The sequence below is a fragment of the Salmo salar genome, chromosome ssa23, assembly GCF_905237065.1.
Source record: "Salmo salar chromosome ssa23, Ssal_v3.1, whole genome shotgun sequence".
NCBI classification, from domain to species: Eukaryota; Metazoa; Chordata; class Actinopteri; order Salmoniformes; family Salmonidae; genus Salmo; species Salmo salar.
In genome coordinates, this window is record NC_059464.1 from 33,375,505 (window position 1) to 33,402,710 (window position 27,206).

Below are 27,206 nucleotides of genomic sequence, written 5' to 3' on the forward strand. Positions count from 1 at the left end.
ATTTATTAGATATTAGTTACAGTCTTTAACGGCAACAGGGTGATACACTTTAAATGTTTCTTTACTTTTTAATAAACTACTACACCCTCCTAAGAAGAAAACCCACAATGACAGAGAATAACTTTATCTCAGAATATCCTGTATGTATTCCTCCTTTCGTTTGCCAGTATATATAGCTAGCAGGGTATGGAATACAGACATCTACAGGGATCCTGTATATACACACAGTTCAGTAAAATGCAAATTCAAAGAGCTGCTTCACAAATACAGCAGTGGATAGGATTATGGAGTTGAGCTGACAGCCTGTAAATTGGATTTTAGTCAAACCAGGGAAGGGGGGGTTGTGAACACAAATTGGAGGGATACAACACTGACAACATGTGCCAAAAATGAGAAATGTGCCATTTTCAAGATAGACGCAGCACTGTTCTGACAGATGACATCCCATTTGTGATTTCACGAAACATAGGGAGAGAGAAGGAAGATAGTCCTATACCATTCCAAATGGCTGATAATAGTTGTTTTAAAGAAGCAGTGTAAATACACGAAAGAACGAGCTACCCATTTTTCCCTGTCGTCTGTCAATAGACATGGAGCATATTTGTACATGATTTGATTTGAGTCGCTCACTTCCTCTCATCTCAATCCATGTGTATATTCTTAAGAACAGCCATTTCAGCTTGCTGAATTTTTTACAATTTATTTAACCTTTATTTAACTAGGCAAGTCAGTTAAGAACAAATTCTTATTTACAATGACGGCCTACCCCAGCCTAACTGGGACAAGGCTGGGCCAATTGTGTACCGCCATATGGGACTCCCAATCACAGCCAGTTGTGATACAGCCTGGAATCAAACCAGGGTCTGTAGTGACACCTCTAGCACTGAGATGCAGTGCTTTAGACCGCTGCGCCACTCGGGAGCCCCAATCCTGTGTCAGTGTGAGAAGGGAAGGCTTGGAAATGTGCGACACTAGAGGCACAAAATCACCCAAAAAGATGTATTAGGTTGAATGTGTGAAAATTGTATGACTTGAGAAAGGAGTTGTTTTAACAATGTGCAAATGGTAAAGTTATGTGTGGGTAGGTGTAGGAGGCACATGAGTGTAATACTCACATTGACAAACATCGCCCCCTGTTGGAACTAGTCAGAATATATATAGCTGATGCTTTTCAACACAACCCAACCTAACAGATCAGGAAATGATCAACTATAAAAAACTAAATGTAAATTGGGAATGTGTTTTACAAAACATCCATAATAGAGAGGAGCTAAAAACTTATATTGAACTGATTTGCCTGTACTCTCGTCTAATCAACACCACCAGTCCAGTTCTTTGCACAAGCAGGAACTATGCACAGCCAATAACTAGGAGGATGTTTTATATAATGCCTAATTAAAGGTCCCAAACATTATAGAAGAGAGAAAACATTTATTTAGGTAAGGCAACTGTACGGATTTTGAAATGTAAAAAAATTACCTTATAAGTGTGACAGCCTCCCAAACCAACACACACACACACACACACACACACACACACACACACACACACACACACACACACACACACACACACACACACACACACACACACACACACACACACACACACACACACACACACACACACACACACACACACACACAGCAAAGTGCAGCAGGGATTAAACAAACCCTATTAAACCCCACTAAGGAGATACATGATGGTAACAAATGAAGCCATTAAGCTCAGTCCAGGAAATTGCAGTGGACTCTATTGTCTTCAGGTTCTCTCTGCTGGAGTGCACACCAGTCTGCAGTTTCAGGCAATCTGCAGGTCCAAGACCTCAATAACCGGGGTTTTCTCTTTTGCTTGCTCCACCGATCCCCCCAAACCCCCCCCACTTCTCCTCCCTAGCTCCCCCATTCTCTCCTCCTCCTCAGTACCTGTGCAGGACTGGCTGGAAGGGTCACATGTGACAGTGCTGAGAGTTAGCAAGTCACAGAGCAATGCTACAGAGATAATTGCCATGTGATAAAGAGGTGATTGCCTGCTGGCGCCAGGGGAGAATAAAACCATCAGGTTGCAACAAAATAGCAGATGCCTGACATTAAATGGATGCTGTAGCACGGGCAACTTTTTCCCTGCTTCTTTTCTTCTCCCTTCGTTTCTTTTCTTCTTTTCCTTTATTTTTCTTGTCGTAGCGAGAAAAGGTTATGGCCATGATGATGACGACTCGGTTCAATGTAATTTAGCTCTTTGTCTGCCACAGACATTTTGCTATATACCGTAGCAATGGCTTCTGAATGTGGATGGACGTTGTAGAAAAAATTAAATTACTCTGAATACTCTGTCAACACTTCCAGTTGGTGGACCAAATTACTCTGAATATCTCTGTCAACACTTCCAGTTGGTGGACCAAATTACTCTGAATATCTCTGGCAACACTTCCAGTTGGTGGACCAAATTACTCTGAATATCTCTGTCAACACTTCCAGTTGGTGGACCAAGGCTTTTTATCAGAGCCAGTTTGTATCTCCCACTCTCATTCCAACATAATTACAGGCCTGAGCTTCCAACTTTCTGCATTGTAATTCTGAAAAAACATCACTGAATGCCATGGTGTTATGCATGACAGTCTGGCGGCTGACATGAAGGACTGCATTATCTATTCAATGCATGTAAAGTAAGGGCTATACAGAGGCCTTACGCCCCACTCTCTTATTCTACCATCTAGGCCTTCTGCAGCTTGTATCAGCTTGTATAGGCCACTGGCAAATGGATTTCAAGCTCATTCAAGTAAGCCCAAGTCCCAAGAGCCTATTGAAAGCAGGCAGAAGAGCCTGAGAGGGGGACAAAAGCCAGTGACTGGTGTGACATATACAGGGGCCAATGAGATCAGAGGCCCTCTACCCCAAACCTACAAGCCTAGTCTGATCTTAATGAGGGCATTAACACCATCCCTATCCTTCAGCAAGCACAGCTCTCACATTGACTTCCTCTCATTGTTTGTTTTCTTTGGTTTAGATGTCCTTTTCTGAACCCCTAAAATCGCAATTTATCTTATTCAGAGCAGAATGGATGATCCCCATTTGTCACGTTGATACAATTATGCAAATGACAAAAGGAGTTAATAGATAGCGGTGGTAAGGCATGTGGCTAATGGATGAGGTGCCAGCGGGACAGCCGCTTTGTGGCGGGACAGCCGCTTTGTGGCGGGACTGCAGCTTTGTGGCGGGACTGCCACTTTCAGGTTACCTGACAAGGGCATTGAGGGAAAATAATTGGCTTTTCCTATCCAGGGACTCCACGCAAATACAGGAAGAGTGGCATCTTCTGCCTCAGCCGCACAGTATGGTCATTATCATCAGAGCTAGCTATAGTGGCGGAGGGATTTCTGCTTAGCTGAGTCAGACTCGGAGGGGGGGATCCACTTTTTCAACCGGATGGAGGGAGCTGTGGGTTATTAAACAGGAATAAGGAGCAATGGGATAGTCCCACCGTGCTCATGTTTTTCCTCCAAATACTGTAGCTGCCTCCCTGAACATGATGTACATGCCCCACACAATAGCATTGATTTCCCAGATAAACCCTCTAGTCCAGAGGTTGCAAACACCATTGTACAGTGATGGATTTTCTCTGGAATTAGGCCCTCTGCACTGCAGAGAGAAAACTAAGAGCAGAAATACTAGGTATGTGTGTGGGGGTATATTCTAGGCAGTATTGGATAGAGAATGGGTTTAGCTGTGTGTGGGGGTATATTCTAGGCAGTATTGGATAGAGAATGGGTTTAGCTGTGTGTGGGGGTATATTCTAGGCAGTATTGGATAGAGAATGGGTTTAGCTGTGTGTGGGGGTATATTCTAGGCAGTATTGGATAGAGAATGGGTTTAGCTGTGTGTGGGGGGTATATTCTAGGCAGTATTGGATAGAGAATGGGTTTAGCTGTGTGTGGGGGTATATTCTAGGCAGTATTGGATAGAGAATGGGTTTAGCTGTGTGTGGGGGTATATTCTAGGCAGTATTGGATAGAGAATGGGTTTAGCTGTGTGTGGGGGTATATTCTAGGCAGTATTGGATAGAGAATGGGTTTAGCTGTGTGTGGGGGTATATTCTAGGCAGTATTGGATAGAGAATGGGTTTAGCTGTGTGTGTGTTAATGCTAAGTGGTAGAGCGTGTCAGCCCAGTTCTTTAACAGTGTGTCCAGTATAAATGGACTGCCATTACAGGTCGCTGCTAATGACACGCCAGTGGCACCACAGCAAATTAAAAAGAGCTCAACGAGCGCAGCCACTGAGAGATGTCACTGCCCCTCCACTTTACCTTACACAACCAGAGAGGGACACTCACAGAGAAGTTTGACAAAGGACGATAAATGCAATTCAATTCAATTCTCCCTAGAGACAGGAATAATATGCACATGTCAATCCGTTGATTTAAATGAGCCCAACAGACAGCTATTGGACCATTCCTTCAGCTGCTGACAGCCCACTCACTGTGAGGATAGACAGATTCACTAAACATCGCTTTACAGACTTTTATCTCCTTCCCATTATTTTATTCCCTTTCTTTTATTCCCGCTCTACTTTCTGTTCACTTTCATGCACTATCCATCCATCAACACCCATCCATCTATCTATCCCTCCCTCTATTCTAACCTTCCTATGCTCTTCCCCCCCCCCTCTCTCTCTCTCTCTCTCTCTCTCTCTCTCTCTCTCTATCTCAATTCAATTTCAATTAAATTCAAAGGGATTTTTGCCATGGGAAACATATGTTAACTTTGCCAAAGCAAGTGAAATAGATAATAAACAAAAGTGAAATAAACAATAAAAAAATTACAGTAAACATTACAGTCACAAAAGTTCCAAAATAATAAAGAAATTTCAAATGTAATATTATGTATACAGTGTTGTAATGATGTGCAAATAGTTAAAGTACAAAAGAGGAAATAAATAAACGTAAATATGGGTTGTATTTACAATCTCTCTCTCTTTCGCTCTCTCTCTGTCTCTTTCTCCATCCTTTCCTCTCTATCTTTTCTCTCTCGCTTTATTCAAATGATCTCTCTCTCCGCCCATCCCTCATTTCCTTTTCTTTCTCTGTTCTCCCATCCATACTAATCTTTCTCTGTTCTCCCACCATCCATACTAATCTTTCTCTGTTCTCCCACCATCCATACTAATCTTTCTCTGTTCTCCCACCATCTATACTAATCTTTCTCTTTTCTCCCACCATCCATACTAATCTTTCTATGTTCTCCCACCATCCATACTAATCTTTCTCTGTTCTCCCACCATCCATTCATCTTTCTCTGTTCTCCCACCATCCATACTAATCTTTCTCTGTTCTCCCACTATCCATTAATCTTTCTCTGTTCTCCCACCATCCATGCTAATCTTTCTCTGTACTCCCACCATCCATACTAATCTTTCTCTGTAATTTTTCTTGTTCTCCCACCATCCATACTAATCTTTCTCTGTACTCCCACCATCTATTATCTTTCTCTGTTCTCCCACCATCCATACTAATCTTTCTCTGTACTCTCACCATCCATTAATCTTTCTCTGTACTCCCACCATCCATACTAATCTTTCTCTGTTCTCCCGCCATCCATTCATCTTTTTCTGTTCTCCCACCATCCATACTAATCTTTCTCTGTACTCCCACCATCCATTAATCTTTCTCTGTTCTCCCACCATCCATACTAATCTTTCTCTGTTCTCCCACCATCCATACTAATCTTTCTCTGTACTCTCACCATCCATTCATCTTTCTCTGTTCTCCCACCATCCATAGTAATCTTTCTCTGTACTCCCACCATCCATTAATCTTTCTCTGTACTCCCACCATCCATACTAATCTCGCTCCCTATCTCTCCCTCCTGTTCCCCCAGCTCATGCAGCAACAGGCAGCCATCATGGCAGCGAGCCACGGGGGCTACCTGACTCCCAGTGTGGCCTTCCCCGCCACCCAGATTCACCAGATGGGGGCGCTCAACATCAATGGTCTCCCACACAACTCCATGACCCCAGTGTCGGCTGAATTTCATCAGGCACTGGGTGAGCATTGCGTTTCATTCCCTTTGCGTAAGTGTTTGTGTGTGTTTATGTGAGTGTGGGGAGAGGGAACTCAGACTGCAGCAAGGCCAAGAGAAAAAAGTCGATTTAGTGCCTGCCTACTACTGATAATCCCAAATTATTCAGTTGGAGAAAAATGTAATCTGATGTGATTTGCATATTTATGTTGTGTATGCAGATATATTTTGGTGCGGTAAATTGAATCGGGAGCATAATAGATTTGTTACAGGTACAGGCACTAATTTCCCCTCCGTCACTGGTTGAATCAATGTTGTTTCCACATCATTTCAATGAAATTACATTGAACCAACGTGGAATAAATGTTGAATTGACGTCTGTGCCCAGTGGGGATCTGCATGCAATTCCCTCTGTTTTCCATTACAAACGGCCCCATCATTCTATACAGACACATTACAGAGGACTTTGAGATAGCTACTGCATAACATCTGCTTATTCAGCAAAACTTCATTTTTGTCAACCTGAGGAACCCACAAGATCTTCTCTCACAAAGCATGCATCAAAATGAATAATACACAAGTCTTTGTTGTGTTTATTTGTATTTTTCCCGACATTGCAGTATTGTGACTTTGGTAACTGTATAACTGAATAACTGTATATCAATGAGGGAATCAACAGTTAAGATGGTGCATCAGTCTGACATGACACATTTTAAAGCACCTTTACTTTCTACTGTGAAAATCAATATCACAGAATGGATTCTGTCAGTGACCATCTCTCTCTCTCTCTCTCTCTCTCTCTCTCTCTCTCTCTCTCGTTCTCGCTCTCTCTCACTCCCTCTCTCTCTCTCTCGTTCTCTCTCTCTCTCACTCCCTCTCTCTCTCTCTCTCTCTCTCATTCTACCTCTCTCTCGTCTCTCTCTCTCTCTCTCTCTCTCTCTCTCTCTCTCTCTCATTTTTTTCTCTCTCTCTCTCTCTCTCTCTCTCATTCTACCTCTCTCTCTTTCTTTCTCTCTCTCCTGCTCCTTCTTATTTTCTTTCTTTCTCTATCTCTCTCTCTCCCTCTCTCTCATTTTCATTTTCTCTCCCTCTCCATCTACCTCTCTCTCTTTCTCTCTCCCTCTCCATCTCTCTCTCTCATTTTCTCTCTCCCTCTCTCTCTCGTTTTCTCTCTCTCTCTCTCTCTCTCTCTCTCTCTCTCTCTCTCTCTCTCTCCCTCTCTCTCATTTTCATTTTATCTACCTCTCTCCCTCTCCCTCTCCCTCTCCCTCTCCCTCTCTCTCTCTCTCTCTCTCTCTCTCTCTCTCTCTCTCTCTCTCTCTCTCTCTCTCTATCTCTCTCGCTCTGACATGGTTTAATGCATGCATGTATGATGGAACATGCCAATATACACATGCTGTTTACTGTATATGTATATGCACTCATTTGCAAAGTTAAGTTGTTGGAGGAGGCTGGAGAGGGGCTATTTGTCAAATATTTACAGTGATATTTTTAGTGCAAAGTGGGCACTTTTTTTACACACGGATAATCAATCAAAGAAAGTGATTAAAAGTGTAGCTGAGGGGCTTCTTCTCTGTTGATAATACAGGACAGAATTACACTGCATTGTGTGTGTTGTGTTTGACTGCAGTATAATACCACTGTGATGAAAGACCAAGAGATGGGACCACCGCATGTACTTTATATGCACATATTGTATGGACTATGAGTGCAGTAAATACATAATACCGATTTGAAATATACAAAAGTGCATAGTCAATGCCAGGATATATAGAAATATATTATTTCATATAAATGTAACCTTCTCAAAGGGCCTCATGATATTGCATCACCTTGCATCACCTTGGGGGCGTTGAGTCAGTGGTGTATCAATCCACATTGCAAGGAGCATAATGAATGGGCCTGAGGTATTGAAAAGAGCTCACCATGGTGTGTGTTCTGGAACCCTGGTGTGTGTTCTGGAACCCTGGTGTGTGTTCTAGAACCCTGGTGTGTGTTCTAGAACCCTGGTGTGTGTTCTAGAATTGGACACGCTTCAGTGTAAACTACAGTCTGCTGATGACCTTATGAATCCAATGCATTATTAATCCCAGCAAGAACGCATGGCTTTTCTTGAATTTCCAAAAACTACAATAAATATGAAATACATGTTTAATTAATTAACTAATTCATTGGCGTCTGTGCTGGTAGGCAGCAGACTGGTGTATGTATGCAGCAGCAGACTGGTGTATGTATGCAGCAGCAGACTGGTGTATGTATGAGGCAGCAGACTGGTGTATGTATGCAGCAGCAGACTGGTGTATGTATGCAGCAGCAGACTGGTGTATGTATGAGGCAGCAGACTGGTGTATGTATGAGGCAGCAGACTGGTGTATGTATGAGGCAGCAGACTGGTGTATGTATGAGGCAGCAGACTGGTATATGTATGCAGCAGCCTCCCCTTTCACATGTCGACCAGCCCATTACTTATTTAGAGTTCATTGAAGGAACACATGACATTACTGGCAAGGCTGTCTGTTTAAGGGGGCTGAGAGATTCTACAGCCATTCAGAGACTTTGGGACTAATGCTCTAAATAAGTGGAATAATTCATTGTAACGTCAAAGACATGCTTTCATATTCTTTAGTGATGCTGACCCTCTGGGAGTGGTTTAAATGTATGCATCAAGTTGGTCTCATGGACTCTCAATATCTTGATTCCATGCATTGCCACTATTCTTAGATATGTCCCACAATTCAGCTGTGCCAAATATGCGGCCTAGACATCAACTATAAAAAAGTGTGAGCCTCTATCTTGATAACCTTAGCCTAAATCTCTCTTTAAGAACTGGAGATGTGCATAACATATCAGTAGCTGATGACAGGTGCCTTACTAAATCCCGCGATGCAGTGCCTGCATTTCCATAGACCACAAACAGTGCCGTAAAGATTACCATTCAAAGCCTGCCTGATCTTGAGGTAAACATGGAGCATTATCCTCTTTTGTAATGATCTGAATCACTTCTGCGCCCACCTACCTATCACTGTGCCATAAAAACACAACAACATCAATAAAGCTTGTTTACGACAGCCAAAAAAGTTTAGAGAGCCTCAAAGGTTAAAACCTTTTACTGCTGTGGGCTAAATCAGTGTCACACAAAGTGATTATTGGTAGTCTTAAACAAATTTACTTTGAAATACAATTATACACCTCATACACATGGTTATGGGCTTTAAAAAATAAAATTTGTATTTATTATGGAGGCAGCAGCTACTCCTCCTGGGGAGCGGCAAAATTTAGGAAGTTTATACAATTTTAAAAACATACATTCACAGACTGTGTGCTCTCTGTCCCCTACTCCACCACTACCACATATATACAGTACAAAATCCATGTGTACGTGTGTGTATAGTGCGCATGCTATCGTGTGTGTGTGTATGCATGTATCTGTGCCTATGTTTGTGTTGCTTCACAGTCCTCGCTGTTCCATAAGGTGTTTTTTTAATATGTTTTTTAAATCTAATTGTACTGCTTGCATCAGTTACTTGATGTGGAATATAGTTCCATGTAGTCATGGCTCTATTTAGTACTGTGCGCCTTCCATAGTCTGTTCTGGACATGGGGACTGTGAAGAGACCTCTTGTGGTATGTTTTGTGGGGTATGCATATGTGTCCGAGCTGTGTGCCAGTTGTTCAAACAGACAGCTCGGTGCGTTCAACGTGTCAATACCTCTCATAAATACAAGCAGTGATGAAGTCAATCTGTCCTCCACTTTGAGCCAGGACAGATTGACATACATATTATCAATATTAGCTCTCTGTGTACATCCAAGGGCCAGCCGTGCTGCCCTGTTCTGAACCAATTGCAATTCTCTTAAGTCATTTTTTGTGGCACCTGACCACATGACAGAACAGTAGTCCAGGTACAACAAAACTAGGGCCTGTAGGACCTGCCTTGTTCATAGTGTTGCTAAGAAGGAAGAGCAGCGCTTTATCATGGACAGACTTCTCCCCATCTTAGCTACTGTTGTATCAATATGTTTTGACCAGGACAGTTTACAATCCAGGGTAACTCTCAGCAGTTTAGTCACCTCAACTTGCTCAATTTCCACATTATTTATTACAAGATTTTGTTGAGGTTTAGGGTTTAGGGAATGATTTGTACCAAATGCAATGCTTTTAGTTTTAGAAATATTTAGGACTAACTTATTCCTTGCCTCCCACTCTGAAATGAACTGCAACTCTTTGTTAAGTGTTGCAGTCATTTCAGTCGCTGTAGTAGCTGACATGTATAGTGTTGAGTCATCCGCATACATAGACACACTGGCTTTCCTCAAAGCCAGTGGCATGTCATTAGTAAAGATTGAAAAAAGTAATGGGCTTGACAGGTACCCTGGGGAATTCCTGATTCTACCTGGATTATGTTGGAAAGTCTTCCATTAAAGAACACCTTCTGTGTTCTGTTAGACAGGTAACTCTTCATCCACGATATAGCAGGGTGTGTAAAGCCATAACACATAAGTTTTGCCAGCAGCAGACTATGATCGATAATGTCAAAGGCCGCACTCAAGTCTAACAAAACAGCTGCCACAATCTCTTTATCATCAATTTCTCTCAGCCAATCATCAGTCATTTATGTAAGTGCTGTGCTTGTTGAATGTCCTTCCCTATAAGCATGCTGAAAGTTTGTTGTCAGTTTGTTTACTGTAAAATAGCATTGTATCTGGTCAAACACAAATTCTTCCAGAAGTTTACTAAGGGTTGGTAACAGGCTGATTGGTCGGCTATTTGAGCCAGTAAAGGGGGCTTTACTATTCTTAGGTAGTGGAATGACTTTAGCTTCCCTCCAGGCCTGAGGGCTCACACTTTCTAGTCTTAAATTGAAGATGTGGCAAATACGAGTGGCAATATCGATTGCTATTATCCTCAGTCATTTTCCATCCAAGTTGTCAGACCCCGGTGGCTTGTCATTGTTGATAGACAACAATAATTTTTTCACCTCTTCCACAGTAACTTTACGGAATTTAAAATTACAATGCTTGTCTTTCATAATTTGGTCAGATATACTTGGATGTGTAGTGGCAGCATTTGTTGCTGGCATGTTATGCCTAAGTTTGCTAGTCTTGCCAATGAAAAACATCATTAAAGTAATTGGCAATATCAGTTGGTTTTGTGATGAATAAACCATCTGTTTCATTGAATGATGGAGCTGAGATTGCCTTTTTTCACAGAATTTAATTTAAGGTGCTCCAAAGCTTTTTACTATCATTCTTTATTTCATTTCTCTTGGTTTCATAGTGTAGTTTCTTCTTATTTTTATTCAATTTAGTCACATGATTTCTCAATTTGCAATAAGTTTGCCAATCGGTGGAGCAGCCAGACTTATTTGCCATTCCTTTTGCCTCATCCCTCTCAACCATACAAATGTTCAATTCCTCATCAATCCATGGGAATTTAACAGTTTTTACAGTCATTTTCTTAATGGGTGCATGCTTATTAGACACTGGAATAAGCAATTTCAGTGTCTGTTTGCTCCTCATTACACACCACGGACCAACAGATATTCTTTACATCAATAACATAGGAATCACTACAAAACTTATTGTATGACCTCTTATACACTTTATTAGGCCCAGCCTTTGGAACTTTGGTTTTCCTATATATGGCTACTGTATTATGATCACTACATCCGATGGATCTGGATACTGCTTTCAAGCTAATTTCTGCAGCATTAGCGAAGATGTGATCAATACATGTTGATGATTTCATTCTTGTCCTGTTTGTAACTACCCTGGTAGGTTGACTGATAACCTGAACCAGGTTGCAGGCACTGGTTACAGTTTGAAGCTTTTTCTTGAGTGGGCAGCTTGATGAAAGCCAGTAAATATTTAAATCACCCAGAAAATATACCTCTCTGTTGATATCACATACGTTATCAACCATTTCACACTTGTTATCCAGATACTGACTGTTAGCATTTGGAGGTCTATATATATCAGATTTAGACTTTATATACAATACCGTTCAAAAGTTTGGGGTCACTTAGAAATGTCCTTGTTATCCATGAAAACATACATGAAATGAGTTGTAAAATGAATAGAAAATATAGTCAAGACGTTGACAAGGTTATAAATAATGATTTTTAATTGAAATAGTAATTGTGTCCTTCAAACTTTGCTTTCGTCAAAGAATCCTCCATTTGCAGCAATTACAGCTTTTGGCAGACCTTTGGCATTCTATTTCTCAATTTGTTGAGGTAATCTGAAGAGATTTCACCCCATGCTTCCTGAAGCACCTCCCACAAGTTGGGTTGACTTAATAGGCACTTCTTATGTACCTTACGGTCAAGCTGCTCCCACAACAGCTCAATAGGGTTGAGATCCGGTGACTGTGTTGACCACTCCATTATAGACAGAATACCAGCTGACTGCTTCTTCCCTATATAGTTATTGCATAGTTTGGAGCTGTGCTTTGGGTCATTGTCCTGTTGTAGGAGGAAATTGTCTCCAATTAAGCACCGTCCACAGGGTATGGCATGGCATTGCAAAATGGAGTGATAGCCTTCCTTCTTCAAGATCCCTTTTACCCTGTACAAATCTCCCACTTTACCACCACCAAAGCACCCCGAGAACATCACATTGCCTCCACCATGCTTGACAGATGGCGTCAAGCAATCCTCCAGCATCTTTTCATTTTTTCTGTGTCTCACGGATATTCTTCTTTGTGATCAGAACACCTCAAACTTAGATTTGTCTGTCCATAGCACTTTTTTCCAATCTTCCTCTGTCCAGTGTCTGTGTTCTTTTGCCCATCTTAATCTTTTCTTTTTATTGGCCAGTCTGAGATATGGCTTTTTCTTTGCAACTCTGCCTAGAAGGCCAGCATCCCGGAGTCGCCTCTTCACTGTTGACGTTGAGACTGGTGTTTTGCGGGTATTATTTAATGAAGCTGCCAGTTGAGGTCTGTTTCTCAAACTAGACACTCTAATGTACTTATCCTCTTGCTCAGCTGTGCACCGGGGCCTCCCACTCCTCTTTCTATTCTGGTTATAGCCAGTTTGCACTGTTCTGTGAATGGAGTAGTACACAGCGTTGTATGAGATCTTCAGTTTCTTGGCAATTTCTTGCATGGAATAGCCTTCATTTCTCAAGAATAGACTGATGAGTTTCAGAAGAAAGGTCTTTGTTTCTGTCCATTTTGAGCCTGTAATCGAACCCACAAATGCTGATGCTCCAGATACTCAACTAGTCTAAAGAAGGCTAGTTTTATTGCTTCTTTAATCAGAACAACAATTTTCAGCTGTGCTAACATAATTGCAAAAAGGTTTTCTAATGATCAATTAGCCTTTTAAAATGATAAACATGGACTAGCTAACACAACGTGCCATTGGAACACAGGAGTGATGGTTGCTGATAATGGGCCTCTGTACGCCTATGTAGATATTCCATAAAAAAATCTGCCGTTTCCAGCTTCAATAGTCATTTACAACATTAACAATGTCTACACTGTATTTCTGATCAGTTTGATGTTATTTTAATGTACAAAAAAAATTGCTTTTCTTTCAAAACAAGGACATTTCTAAGTGACCCTAAACTTTTGAACAGTAGTGTACATCACACAAGACTGAAATGTAAGCAAAACTGTTTGACATAGAAACACCGGATTTTTGTTTTATGTTATTTTATATCATCTTTATTAATTATGAAAATATGAAAAATATGAATAATATTCCACCCATGAGGCCAAAGAGGGTGCTTTTGGTCATTGACAGCAGGAAAGAGCTACGGGGAGTTCTCTGAAAACAATGAAACATCCATTTGATCAACAGATGTAAAGCATTTAAGCTTGATGGCGCATAAGCAGCCGGCCAGATGGTTGACTTGATTAGAGCATGTGTCCTTACAATGATACATGATGATGCTTATTGAAAATAATGTTCAGCAGGTGCACTTCCTGAGCTACAAAAGAAATCAAAATGAAACGGTAAAAAAAGATGTACCAATCCCAGGGGATAGATAGGGGGAGGGGTGTGAAAGGAAAACGGCAGTCAAGAGTGCTTTGTTAGGTCAATCACATGAGCAGGAAGTGTATAATCAAAGTCACATAATGTTATGTTCCAGAGCACTGCACTACATGGGCTGAATGCATATGTTCCATGTAGGGCCCTGCCTAACCACACTCCCATTCAATTCATCCCTGACTGTGTCATTGATGAAAGTGGGTTTAGATTGGGGTCAAAAACATGGTGCAGGACGATTCCACAGAGTGATTAATGCCACAGCTGAAGCTAATGAGCTGTTTGACATAGTGTTTGTGACCACCTGAAGGGCTCTGTGCAGCACTACACCTCAGTGGGAATGCCTGCCTGGCTGCCTGACTGGGCTGCCTGCCTGTCTGACTGACTGGGCTGCCTGCCTGACTGGGCTCAGGGCTGCCTCACCTTGGGTTGCTGTGTGTCATATTAGCCATTGGATTCCAGCTCAGACAGAATCCCCCTTTGGTACAAGCCCCATTTGTCCTCCCAGGGTTGCTGCATACAGACCACGACACCGAATCACATTTTATAAAATATCTACCATATAAAGGCTCACCATCATTTAAAATATAGCTCCTTTTTGTAGGCTGGACTTCATCACATTACAATGGATAGGATTTTAATGACGCAAAGTAATGTTCAGTAGCAACATTTTGTAGATTTCTTGCTAACTTAATCTATACCAAGACTGTTTTACCATGACGTTTGAACAACTAGAATATATACGATTATATGCGATTGCACCTAGTTTTTAAAATCAACTAAATGAAAACATCTGTTATGAATGCTTATTTCTTGCTTCACTGAGAGACTGTCCTTGTGTGTACATAATGACTGTGGTCCTCTCCAATATGGGTACAGTGCTCCTTGTTGATTTGATTGTATAATTAGCATAATAAATACTTATTTTGCATATGGCTGGCCTCTATCTCAGTGCAATCATAATAGGGTGTAAATCCACAATTTTCCCAAAGAATAGACTGCAATAATGTAAATGTAATTATGCTTTCATAGCATAAAACCAAGTGGACTATGTAGTAGAATCACTTCATGGCATAATAACTGTAGAAAGCTGACAGATAAGACAGAGTTGTGTAATATAAGCAATCTCTTAAACCATAGCATCCTATTACCCATTCTGGAGTACAAAACAACATGTAATTATTTGGGGCCGATGCATTCAGTAAACAGGCATATGTATATTCACATGCTTGTGTGTGCTTTGCAAACACACTATGAATATGATTTTCACAATGCGAGGCTATATGTACGCTGGAGTATAAAATGAAATGTTTTGTTATGTATGGCACCATATGGAGAACAATCTTTGTCATACTCAAGCTAGAAAGACATTTACTGAGGCCTGCTCTTAATATTTGAGCAGTAGGTTATGTGATGTTATGGGTGTGTGAACAAAAGGAATATGAGGCTAAATGAAATCATGTTCTCAGGATATTCTTCAGAATCCCACCTGTCCATAGCGAAGTACTTATTGTATACCAAAGGTTTTGAGCAGTTTCACCCCCCAGAGATATACACTGAGTGTACAAAACATTCGGAACACCTTCCTAATATTGAGTTTTAACCCCCCCCCCTTCCACACACAACCCTTTTGCCCTCAGAACAGCTACAATTTGTCAGGGTATGGACTCTACAGGTGTCGAAAACGTTCCACAAGGATGCTGGCCCATGTTGACTCGTCAGCTGTCAGAGCAGCTTACCGATCGCTGCAGCTGTACACAGCCCATCCTGTAAATAGCCCATCCAACCAACTACCTACCTCATCCCCATATTTGTTTTTGTTTTTCTGCTCTTTTGCACACCAGTATTTCTACTTGCACATCCTCATCTGCTCATATATCACTCCAGTGTAAATTGGTAAATTGTAATTACTTTGCCACTATTGGCCTACTTATTGCCTTACCTCCTTACTTCATTTGCACACACTGTATACAGATTTTTCTATTGTGTTATCGACTGTACAATTTTTTGTCCCATGTGTAACTCTGTGTTGTCTTTGTTGCACTGCTTTGCTTTATCTTGGCCAGGTAGCAGTTGTAAATGAGAACTTGTTCTCAGCTGGCCTACCTGGTTAAATAAAGGTGAAATAAAAAAATTAAAAAATTTAAAAAAGCTTCCCACAGTTGTGTCAAGTTGGCTGGATGTCCTTTGGGTGGTGGACCATTCTTGATACACACAGCAAACTGTTGAGAATGAAAAACCCAGCAGTGTTGCAGTTCTTGACATGGACCAGTGCACCTGGCACCTACTACCATACCCTGTTCAAAGGCACTTAAATATTTTGTCTTGCCCATTCACCCTCTGAATGGCACACATACACAATCCATTGCCTCAAGGCTTAAAAATGATTATTTAATCTGTCTCCTCCCCTTCATCTACACTGATTGAAGTGGGTAACAGGTGACATCAATAAGGGATCATAGCTTTCACCTGGATTCACCTGGTCAGTCTATGTCATTGAAAGATGTTTTGTATACTCAGTGTATTGGTGTCAATATAGGTGTCAATAGGTGTCAATATATTGGTGTCAATAGAGGTGTTATCTCTCTCAGAGATATATATTGGTGTTCATGAAAGGCCCAAAAGATTGTCAAAGACTCCAGCCACCCAAGTCATAGACTGTTCTCTCTGCTGCCGCACGGCAAGCGGTGCCGATGCACCAAGTCTGGAACCAAGAGGACCCTGAACATCTTCTACCTCCAAGCCATAAGACTGCTAAATTGTTAGTTAAATAGTTAACCAAATACTGTGGCTACCAGGACTATCAGCATTGACCCTTTTTGCAGTAACTTTTTTTACTCATCACATACATTGCTGCTACTGTTCACTATGTCACTTTATTCCTAGTTATATGTACATATCTACCTCAATTACCTCATACCCCTGCACAGTGACTCAGTACTGGTACGCCTTGTATATAGTCAAGTTATCATTGACTCAGAACTGGTACTCCTTGTATAAAGCCAAGTTATTGCTACTCATTGTGTATCTATTATTACTTTTATTACTACGTGTTTTACTTTTCTATTATTTCTCTATTTTCTTTCTCTCTGCATTGTTGGGAAGGGACCTTTGAGTAAGCATTTCACTGTTAGTCTACACCTGTAGAAGCATGTGACGAATTAACTTTGATTTAAGCTGAGTAGTGTTAATTATTTAAAGCTATTTATTTCTCTGTTTATATCTGTACTCTCTCACATTACACGTGGTGGACATGGCTCCCTGCTGCTGTCTCTCCTCCATGATACACTGGGCTCTCCCTGGCTCCAAGGTCCACCAGTGCCGCCCAACCAGAACAATCTCCTAACCTGTGACTTCTATAATCTTCTTTCTCTGGGCTCTTATCCCACACTGCATCTGCCTGCTGACCCTGAGGCACACGGCGGCCGCCACCCACTGCTAAGCCTTGGAAAATGAATTTGCCTGATGATGGAGAGGCTGCATTATGGCGCTGTACAGTAGAGTGCGTGTGGTCTGCTAGACTGGCTGTCTGAGCCCTCAGAACGGGGAGCAGCAGCCTCCTGGGGCCCTGCCAGAGAATGGGCCAGAGCTGCAGACTAATTCATCACAGGTCGGCAGAAAACAAGCAATCGCAGGGAGCTTAAACAAAGAAATGGTGCAAAAGACACAAAAGCTCTCACCGGGACCTAGGCAATTCCGCTGGTCACAGCAGTTGGCTGCATGAGTGTCAGGTTAAAGAAGGATTTTTAAGCCTTGAGACAATGAATTGTGTATGTGTGCCATTCAGAGAGTGAATGGGCAAGACAAACGATTTAACTGCCTTTGAACGAGGTATGGTAGTAGGTGCCAGGCGCACCAATTTGAGTGTATCAAGAACTGCAACGTGCTGGGTTTTCCACGCTCAACAGTTTCCCGTGTGTATCAAGAATGGTCCACCACCCAAAGGACATCTAGCCAACTTGACACAACGGTGGGAAGCATTGGAGTCAACATGGGCCAGCATCCCTGTGGAACGTTTTCGACACCTGTAGAGTCCATGCCCTGACAAAATGTAGCTGTTCTGAGGGCAAAAGGGGTGTGGGGATTGCAACGTAATATTGGGAAGGTTTTCTTAATGTTTTGTACACTCAGTGTATATCTCTGAGAGAGAAAAGGGGGTGAAACTGCTCAAAAACTTTGATATAGGTACTTTCAATTGTACTAGTGAGATTATGAAGAAAATACTGAGAACACCATTTAATTTAGCCTCATATTACTTTTGTTTTTACTTTACTTCTTTACTTCTCTATAGAGGCTATTCACTTCTCTATAGAAGCTATTTACTTCTCTATAGTGGTTCTTTACTTCTCTACAGAGGCTCTTTACTTCTCTATAGTGGCTATTTACTTCACTGTAGTCTCTTTACTTCTCTATAGTGGCTCTTTTACGTCTCTGTAGAGGCTCTTTACTTCTCTATAGAAGCTATTTACTTCTCTACAGTGGTTCTTTACTTCTCTACAGAGGCTCTTTACTTCTCTATAGTGGCTATTTACTTCACTGTAGTCTCTTTACTTCTCTATAGTGGTTCTTTACTTCTCTATAGAAGCTCTTTACTTCTCTATAGAAGCTATTTACTTCTCTATAGAGGCTCATTACTTCTCTATAGAGGCTCTTTACTTCTCTATAGAAGCTATTTACTTCTCTATAGAGGCTCTTTAATTCTCTATAGAAGCTCTTTACTTCTCTATAGAGGCTCTTTCTCCACAGAGGCTGTTTACTTCTCTATAGTGGCTCTTTACTTCTCTATAGAAGCTAACTACTTCTCTTTGGAGGCTCTTTACTTCTCTATAGAGGCTCATTACCTCTCTATATAGGCTCTTTACTTCTCTATAGAGGCTCTTTAGTTCTCTACAGAGCCTCTTTACTTCTCTATAGAGGCTCTTTAATTCTCTATAGAAGCTCTTTACTTCTCTATAGAGGCTCTTTCTCCACAGAGGCTGTTTACTTCTCTATAGTGGCTCTTTACTTCTCTATAGAAGCTAACTACTTCTCTTTGGAGGCTCTTTACTTCTCTATAGAGGCTCATTACCTCTCTATAGAGGCTCTTTACTTCTCTATAGAGGCTCTTTAGTTCTCTACAGAGCCTCTTTACTTCTCTATAGAGGCTCTTTACTTCTCTCTAGACATATTTACTTCTCTATAGTGGCTCTTTACTTCTCTATAGAGGTTCTTTACTTCTCCACAGAGGCTCTTTACTTCTCTGTAGAGGCTCTTTACTTCTCTATAGAAGCTATTTACTCCTCTGTGGAGGATCTTTACTTCTCTATAGTGGTTCCTTACTTCTCTACAGTGGCTCTTTACTTCTCTACAGAGGCTCTTTAGTTCTCTATGTGGGCTCTGTACTTCTCTATAGAAGCTATTTACTTCTCTATAGAGGCTCTTTACTTCTCTATAGAGGCTCTTTACTTCTCTACAGAGCCTCTTTACTTCTCTATAGAGGCTCTTTACTTCTCTATAGAAGCTATTTACTTCTCTATAGTGGTTCCTTACTTCTCTACAGTGGCTCTTTACTTCTCTACAGAGGCTCTTTACTTCTCTATGTGGGCTCTGTACTTCTCTATAGAAGCTATTTATTCCTCGATAGAGGCTCTTAACTTCTCTATAGAGGCTCATTACTTCTCTATAGAGGCTCTTTACTTCTCTATAGAGGCTCATTACTTCTCTATAGAGGCTCTTTACTTCACGATAGAGGCTCTTTACTTCTCTATAGAGGCTCATTACTTCTCTACAGAGGCTCTTTACTTCTCTATAGAGGCTCATTACTTCTCTATAGAGGCTCTTTACTTCTCTATAGAAGCTATTTACTTCTCTATAGTGGTTCTTTACTTCTCTACAGTGACTCTTTACTTCTCTACAGAGACTGTTCTCTACAGAGACTCTTTACTTCTCTACAGAGACTCTACTTCTCTATAGAGGCTCTTTACTTCTCTATAGAAGCTATTTACTTCTCTATAGTGGCTCTTTACTTCTCTATAGAGGCTCATTACTTCTGTATATTTTAATTTTTTATTTTTTTTATTTCACCTTTATTTAACCAGGTAGGCAAGTTGAGAACAAGTTCTCATTTACAACTGCGACCTGGCCAAGATAAAGCAAAGCAGTGTGACACAGACATCAACACAGAGTTACACATGGAGTAAACAATAAACAAGCCAATAACACAATAAACAAGTCAATGACACAGTAGAAAAAAAAGAAAGTCTATATACAGTGTGTACAAAAGGCATGAAGAGGTAGGCAATAAATAGGCCATAGGAGCAAATAATTACAATTTAGCAGATTAACACTGGAGTGATACATGAGCATATGATGATGTGCAAATAGAAATACTGGTGTGCAAAAGAGCAAAAAAGTAAATAAAATAAAAACAGTATGGGGATGAGGTAGGTAGATTGGGTGGGCAATTTACAGATGGATAATGTACAGCTGCAGCGATCGGTTAGCAGCTCAGGTAGCTGATGTTTAAAGTTGGTGAGGGAAATAAAAGTCTCCAACTTCAGCAATTTTTGCAATTCGTTCCAGTCACTGGCAGCAGAGAACTGGAAGGAAAGGCGACCAAATGAGGTGTTGGCTTTGGGGATGATCAGTGAGATATACCTGCTGGAACGTGTGCTACGGGTGGGTGTTGTTATTGTGACCAGTGAACTGAGATAAGGCGGAGCTTTACCTAGCATAGACTTATAGATGACCTGGAGCCAGTGGGTCTGGCGACGAATATGTAACGAGGGCCAGCCGACTAGAGCATACAGGTTGCAGTGGTGGGTGGTATAAGGTGATTTGGTAACAAAACGGATGGCACTGTGATAAACTGCATCCAGTTTGCTGAGTAGAGTAATGGAAGCTATTTTGTAGATAACATCTCCGAAGTCAAGGATCGGTAGGATAGTCAGTTTTACTAGGGTTAGTTTGGCGGCGTGAGTGAAAGAGGCTTTGTTTGCCAGATAGAAATCCGATTCTAGATTTGATTTTGGATTGGAGATGTTTAATATGAGTCTGGAAGGAGAGTTTACAGTCTAACCAGACACCTAGGTATTTATAGTTGTCCACATATTCTAGATCGGAACCGTCCAGGGTGGTGATGCTAGCCGGGCGGGCAGGTGCGGGCAGTGAACGGTTGAAAAGCATGCATTTGATTTTACTAGCGTTTAAGAGCAGTTGGAGGCCACGAAAGGAGTTTTGTATTGCATTGAAGCTCGTTTGGAGGTTTGTTAGCACAGTGTCCAAGGAAGGGCCAGAAGTATACAGAATGGTGTCGTCTGCGTAGAGGTGGATCGGGGAATCGCCCACAGCAAGAGCGACATCATTGATATATACAGAGAAAAGAGTCGGCCCGAGAATTGAACCCTGTGGTACCCCATAGAGACTGCCAGAGGTCCGGACAAAATGCCCTCCGATTTGACACATTGAACTCTGTCTGCAAAGTAGTTGGTGAACCAGGCGAGGCAGTCATTAGAAAAAACAAGGCTATTGAGTCTGCCGATAAGAATACGATGATTGACAGAGTCGAAAGCCTTGGCCAGGTTGATGAAGACGGCTGCACAGTACTGTCTTTTATCGATGGCGGTTATGATATCATTTAGTACCTTGAGCGTGGCTGAGGTGCACCTGTGACCGGCTTGGAAACCGGATTGCATAGCGGAGAAGGTACGGTGGGATTCGAAATGGTCAGTGATCTGTTTATTAACTTGGCTTTCGAAGACTTTAGATAGGCAGGGCAGGATGGAAATAGGTCTGTAACAGTTTGGATCTAGGGTGTCACCCCCTTTGAAGAGGTGGATGACCGCGGCAGCTTTCCAATCTTTAGGGATCTCGGACGATATGAGAGGTTGAACAGGCTGGTAATAGGGGTTGCAACAAGGGCGGCGGATAGTTTTAGAAAGAGAGGGTCCAGATTGTCTAGAGACTCTTTACTTCTCTATAGAGGCTCTTTACTTCTCTACAGAGGCTCTTTACTTCTCTATAGAGGCTCTTTACTTCTCTATAGAGGCTCTTTACTTCTCTATAGAAGCTATTTACTTCTCTATAGAGGCTCTTTACTTCTCTATAGAAGCTATTTACTTCTCTATAGAGGCTCTTTACTTCTCTATGGAAGCTATTTTCTTCTCTATAGAGGCTCTTTACTTCTCTATAGAGGCTCATTACTTCTCTATAGAGGCTCTTTACTACTCTGTCTTTACCGAGGTGGTCCCAAGGGGCCGTTTCTCAGCGAGGGCTGATGCTCCACCATGGAGCTTACTTTCAAAGTAGCCACCATCCATATTGAGATTCTCCTCAAATAGGCTCATTCACATTCCACCCAAGATTGCACATTTTCAACAAGAGGCTGGTTTTAAAGGATCATCCAATTCTATTCTTACTGTGAAACATCCTGCAACCGTGTGTGTGTGTGTGTGTGTGTGTGTGTGTGTGTGTGTGTGTGTGTGTGTGTGTGTGTGTGTGTGTGTGTGTGTGTGTGTGTGTGTGTGTGTGTGTGTGTGTGTGTGTGTGTGTGTGTGTGTGTGTGTGTGCGCTTATTCATCGTGTGTCAAACTATTGGATATTGTTCATGATGTTTAAAGAGGGTAGTAGTCTATGTTTTGCTTCCCCTGTCCAAACTGAGCAAATCTTTCACTGTAATCTCCTCTATCTCTCAGGATCTTACAGGAGTTGCATAGTGGTTTCCTCATCCTGTTCACACCCAGAGCCAGCAGGGTATCTCGGAAACACAACAGACAGGCCATTTTTTTTACAGGTTCCCAGTGATCCAGCGGGATGTCTCACCACCAGCGCCTGCTATGTAACAGTCCTTGTGATGGAGGGAAAGGAGGTGTAGTGAGAAAGATTGTGTATGTGTGTGGGTATATGTGTGTGTGTGTGGGTATATGTGTGTGGGGGGGTAGTCTGAAAAAGTATAAATGTCCTTGTCTCAGCAGGCCTCAGCTCTCCACCAGCCAACATCACCACTCCCAGCATCGTCACTCCCATCGTCAACGGCTTCACGGGTATCCCCCACCATCAGCCCAACGGACATCCCGCCGTTGAGACCATGTATACCAACGGTCTCTCGCCCTACTCCACCCAGAGCCCCACCGCCGCAGACACCCTCCAGCAAGCCTTCACCGGAGTACAGCAATACACAGGTATTGTACACATCGAGAAGTAGAGCAATACACAGCCCAGGTACTGTGCACACTGGCCTAAGCCCTTAAGCCCTGGCCCAGACTGAGAGAGATGTTGACTAATATGGTGCAGGAGTAAAATAAGAGACGTATTGGTGTACCATGGAGCAGAATGGCTACTGTAGCTTTACAGGTGCATATTATTTTGCAATGCAACATTGAATGACAAACTACATAACTGACAGCATACCTGACAGCATACCTGACCGAAAACAAGAGAGATACTGTATTGAGAGGTATAGAGATCTATATGAGGTATACCAATACAAAAGTGTGTGTGTGTGTGTGTGTGTGTGTGTGTGTGTGTGTGTGTGTGTGTGTGTGTGTGTGTGTGTGTGTGTGTGTGTGTGTGTGTGTGTGTGTGTGTGTGTGTGTGTGTGTGTGTGTGTGTGTGTGTGTGTGTGTGTGTGTGTGTGTTACAGCTATCTACCCAGCCGGCACACTGACTCCCATAGGCCAGACTCTGCCTCAGCCATCACAGGTCATCCAGCAGCAGCAGCAGAGAGAAGGTGAGGGTGAGAGAATAATATTACTATTTTACAACGCTATTATAAATATTCACTTTTATTGTCATATTTCTATATTCCAATTTACAGGTTTAAGAGTATTATGTTAAATACAATTGCATTTCATATTTTGTTATTACACTTTCCTAGTAATATTGTCCAGGTGTTATAATGCAGTGATTAAATGTTCTCCTTTTGAAAATGAAAGTGTTACATAGTACTCTGTATGCATAATGGTATTATCTGGGGCAAAACGAATCATCATCATCATCATCTATGTGATGCAGGATGGACTTTAGCTTCAACCTTTTCCTAAAAGTAAACTACATGGAGATTACATTAGAGCATCTACAGTATTGGTTGATTGCATTGTGTAATCCATTGACTGGGTTCAAACACATTTCTAGTCACATCTCAATTTGCTTAGCTGATTATGATGACAACCGTGTGGGATGTGATGTCATTTTGGATTCACTATTTCTAAGTCATTACCAATCTGTTTTTCCTCAAATAAGTATGCGTGTATCATTATTATTATGTAGGCCTTTGTGTTGATGAAATAGTCTGATTTCAACCATTGTTTGACTAGAAGAATGAAGGCTTAACGCTGCCTCTGAACGTCTCCATCTAAAGAAATCAGCAAGTCTGGTGCCACACCATGCAAAATCAAATCAAAGTTGGAAAATTCACAATTTGTATTTGTGGTGGTAAGCACAGTGTTATTATTTATAAACTCTGTCACAGAACTCGGAACAAATGTATTTCTTTGCCACTCCATTAGTCGTACTCCTCAGATCTGTTCCCTGACCAGATGAGAAGCAGCGGGTCTGCAGGCAGTGGTAAATAAAGCAGTAAATAGGTCTGATTGTGGTTTCCATGGTTTCTGTGTGTTCGCAGGGCCCGAGGGCTGTAACCTGTTCATCTACCACCTGCCACAGGAGTTTGGAGATAATGAACTCATGCAGATGTTTCTGCCTTTCGGGAGCGTCATCTCCTCCAAGGTCTTTATGGACCGAGCCACCAACCAGAGCAAATGTTTCGGTGAGTTTTTGCGATGTACTAGTTTTATTGCTAGTTATAAATGGGTGGTCTATGTTTGTTCTGTCAACCAATCAATTAAAACAGTTTCATGTATTGCAAACAAGGCAATGATAATATGATTCCTGTGCTATTTCAACAAAAGTAAACTTTTTAATCAAATTGGTAGCCTATAATCCCCTTGTTATCTCAGTGGGGATGTCCTCAGAGCTTGAAAAGCGTTTAGCTATCTGTTTACTACAAAGCTTTGGAGTAGGATGTATGTAGCCACAGCATCAAGATCACCACTCTATAACCCCAATACCTGTCAATACCCAGGGTGCACTGGGGCTGATTCACACCCCAACCTGGATCTGGTCCCATTTGGCTCTCGTCCCACTTGGCTCCACAGACCAGACCTGACTTTTGGCTTGAAAAAAAAAGTGGGGATGAAGGGAGGGGAGAGAAAAAAATTGGCAAAGGACAATTATAGATCAGCATTTGTTTTCACTTGAGGGAGCTGCACATCCCTGGGTAAAACTGATTTCTGCCATGCTCTCAGGGCGGACTTAATATCATAGAAATTCATAAAAGAAGACCTATTTGCAGTATTGACTAATACACTATGCATTTACAACATAATGTTAGGTCTGACAGGGCTGCTTTGTAGGGTAATTAATCTAGAAAGCAGGAAGAGGGTTAAACCCAGACTGATGGTGCATAGAGAACAGCTGACATGGAGAGCTCCCCTTAAAGGAGGTTTAAGTCCACATCCTTCCCTGTTATCCGTGGCACAGTTGGCCCGGGGGCCTCCTTTCATCCTCTCCTTCTCCCTCCCTCTCTCCCCTTTAACCCTTCCCCCTAATGGGGCATTATAGGCAGACACCTCCCTCCCATGTGGCAGGAGACCTGGGGAGGCTCCTGCTGTTTTCATGGGTCATCGACTGTTGCTAATGACACTCTAGACACTGGGGAGTGCATCAACCGGAGCCACACTCCACTGCAATTTCTGGTCACTTACTTTTAAGGCTTTATTTTTACACTTGATGGAAACAGGATGCTCAGCATGAGTTTGGGTTTGAGCGTCTAGGGCCGTACACATGTGCCTATGCTTCGGCCTGTCTCTCTGTGTTCATCTGTGTGGGCTCTGCTTTGCTGTGCAAGTGGCACATCCACAAACGCATGCTCATTGATATATATTGAAGAGCGTTTGAGAGTGTTTGCACAAAGCTACATGGAGAAGCAAAATGGATCAAATGACAGAAATTGTTATATATTGTTCAATATTGTTCAACATTACTTTAGTTCCCATCAAAATAAGCACTTTGATATAATAAATAGTAAAAGCATAATGCTACTAGATTGAGTAAGGTCATTGTTTGAAATCCTTTCTCTGTTTCCTCATAATTCAATTATAATTTGTCTACATTTTCATATTGTACAGTTTTGGCTTTTAAGTTTATACACTTTGTGTCTTTTCTCCTAGGGTTTGTGAGCTTCGACAACCCAGCTAGCGCACAGGCAGCTATTCAAGCCATGAATGGCTTTCAGATTGGAATGAAGAGGTTAAAAGTCCAGTTAAAACGACCGAAGGATGCCAGCCGTCCTTACTGACACAACCTAGCCATCAGTATTCACTGCAACAGCACAGGTAAGCCCAGTGGACTTTCTTATAGACTCAGACTGATAGAATGCCTGTCAACTAGAAATGGGAAAATCTATCATCATCATGATAGACAAAGATTGATTGAATTGCAAATGTGGGCTGGCTTTCTCCAAACCATCACACTGATATCATGGGCAGAATTGAATAATTACAAATAACTGTCAAATCTATACCTCAAGAAATGTAATCTACATATCTAAATAACTTCAAAAGAAAGTAAGCTAGATCTAAACATGGTTTGATATTTGTCTTCTAGGTTTTGAGAAAACTGAAGATATCTTGGAGGAGTTCAACTTTTTTCTTTGAAAACAAAAAAAAAATGTTTTAAAAAACATCAACACGAGGAATTTTTGAAGACATATCAGCATTTACTTATGAAGAAGACATAGGGTACTGCAGCTATAGGAGGAGGTGTGGAGTTAGCAGAAACTACAAAGAAGGACTTCAACAACAACGCAACAAATGGCACAGTGCAAGACAGACTAGAGAAGTAAAAAATTGAAAAAAGATGTGAAACTCTTAACAACAGAACTTTTCTCGTTGAGACTTGAATTGTTAATTAAGCAACAAACAAACATAAAGCAGCAACAACAAATAGATTTGTATATACGTATTATATACACATATATATAAAGAAAAAGGCGCTTGTGGCTTTTACTATACTGGACAAATGAGGGTTAAAACTTGAAGATCAAGAAAAAGTGGTAAAAAGAAGCTATTCTGTCCCACTGATGGACTTTCTTACTCTTTCCCTCTTTCTCTAATTCTCTCACCGTCTTTAAGCAAGCGCAGAACTATGGCTTTCTCGGG

At 41.5% G+C, this 27,206-nt stretch overlaps 1 protein-coding gene across 12 annotated transcripts in view; it reads left to right on the forward strand.

The window, feature by feature from the left end:
* LOC106584443 (CUGBP Elav-like family member 5) overlaps positions 1-27,206 on the forward strand; it is a 323,962-nt gene that overhangs the window by 294,977 nt on the left and 1,779 nt on the right. For 7 of the 12 annotated variants that reach the window (XM_014169786.2, XM_045705941.1, XM_045705942.1 and 4 more), the window contains 6 exons: positions 5,874-6,066; positions 22,962-23,168; positions 23,630-23,722; positions 24,611-24,754; positions 26,217-26,381; positions 26,653-27,206. The exon at positions 26,653-27,206 is cut by the window's right edge and continues 1,779 nt beyond it. In XM_014169786.2, coding sequence (XP_014025261.1) covers positions 5,874-6,066; positions 22,962-23,168; positions 23,630-23,722; positions 24,611-24,754; positions 26,217-26,344 — 765 coding nt within the window. In that variant the 3' untranslated portion in view covers positions 26,345-26,381; positions 26,653-27,206. Of the gene's footprint in view, positions 1-5,873; positions 6,067-22,958; positions 23,169-23,629; positions 23,723-24,610; positions 24,755-26,216; positions 26,382-26,652 lie in introns of all 12 variants that reach the window. The other 5 variants (XM_045705940.1, XM_045705946.1, XM_014169792.2 and 2 more) reach the window with 4 other exon arrangements.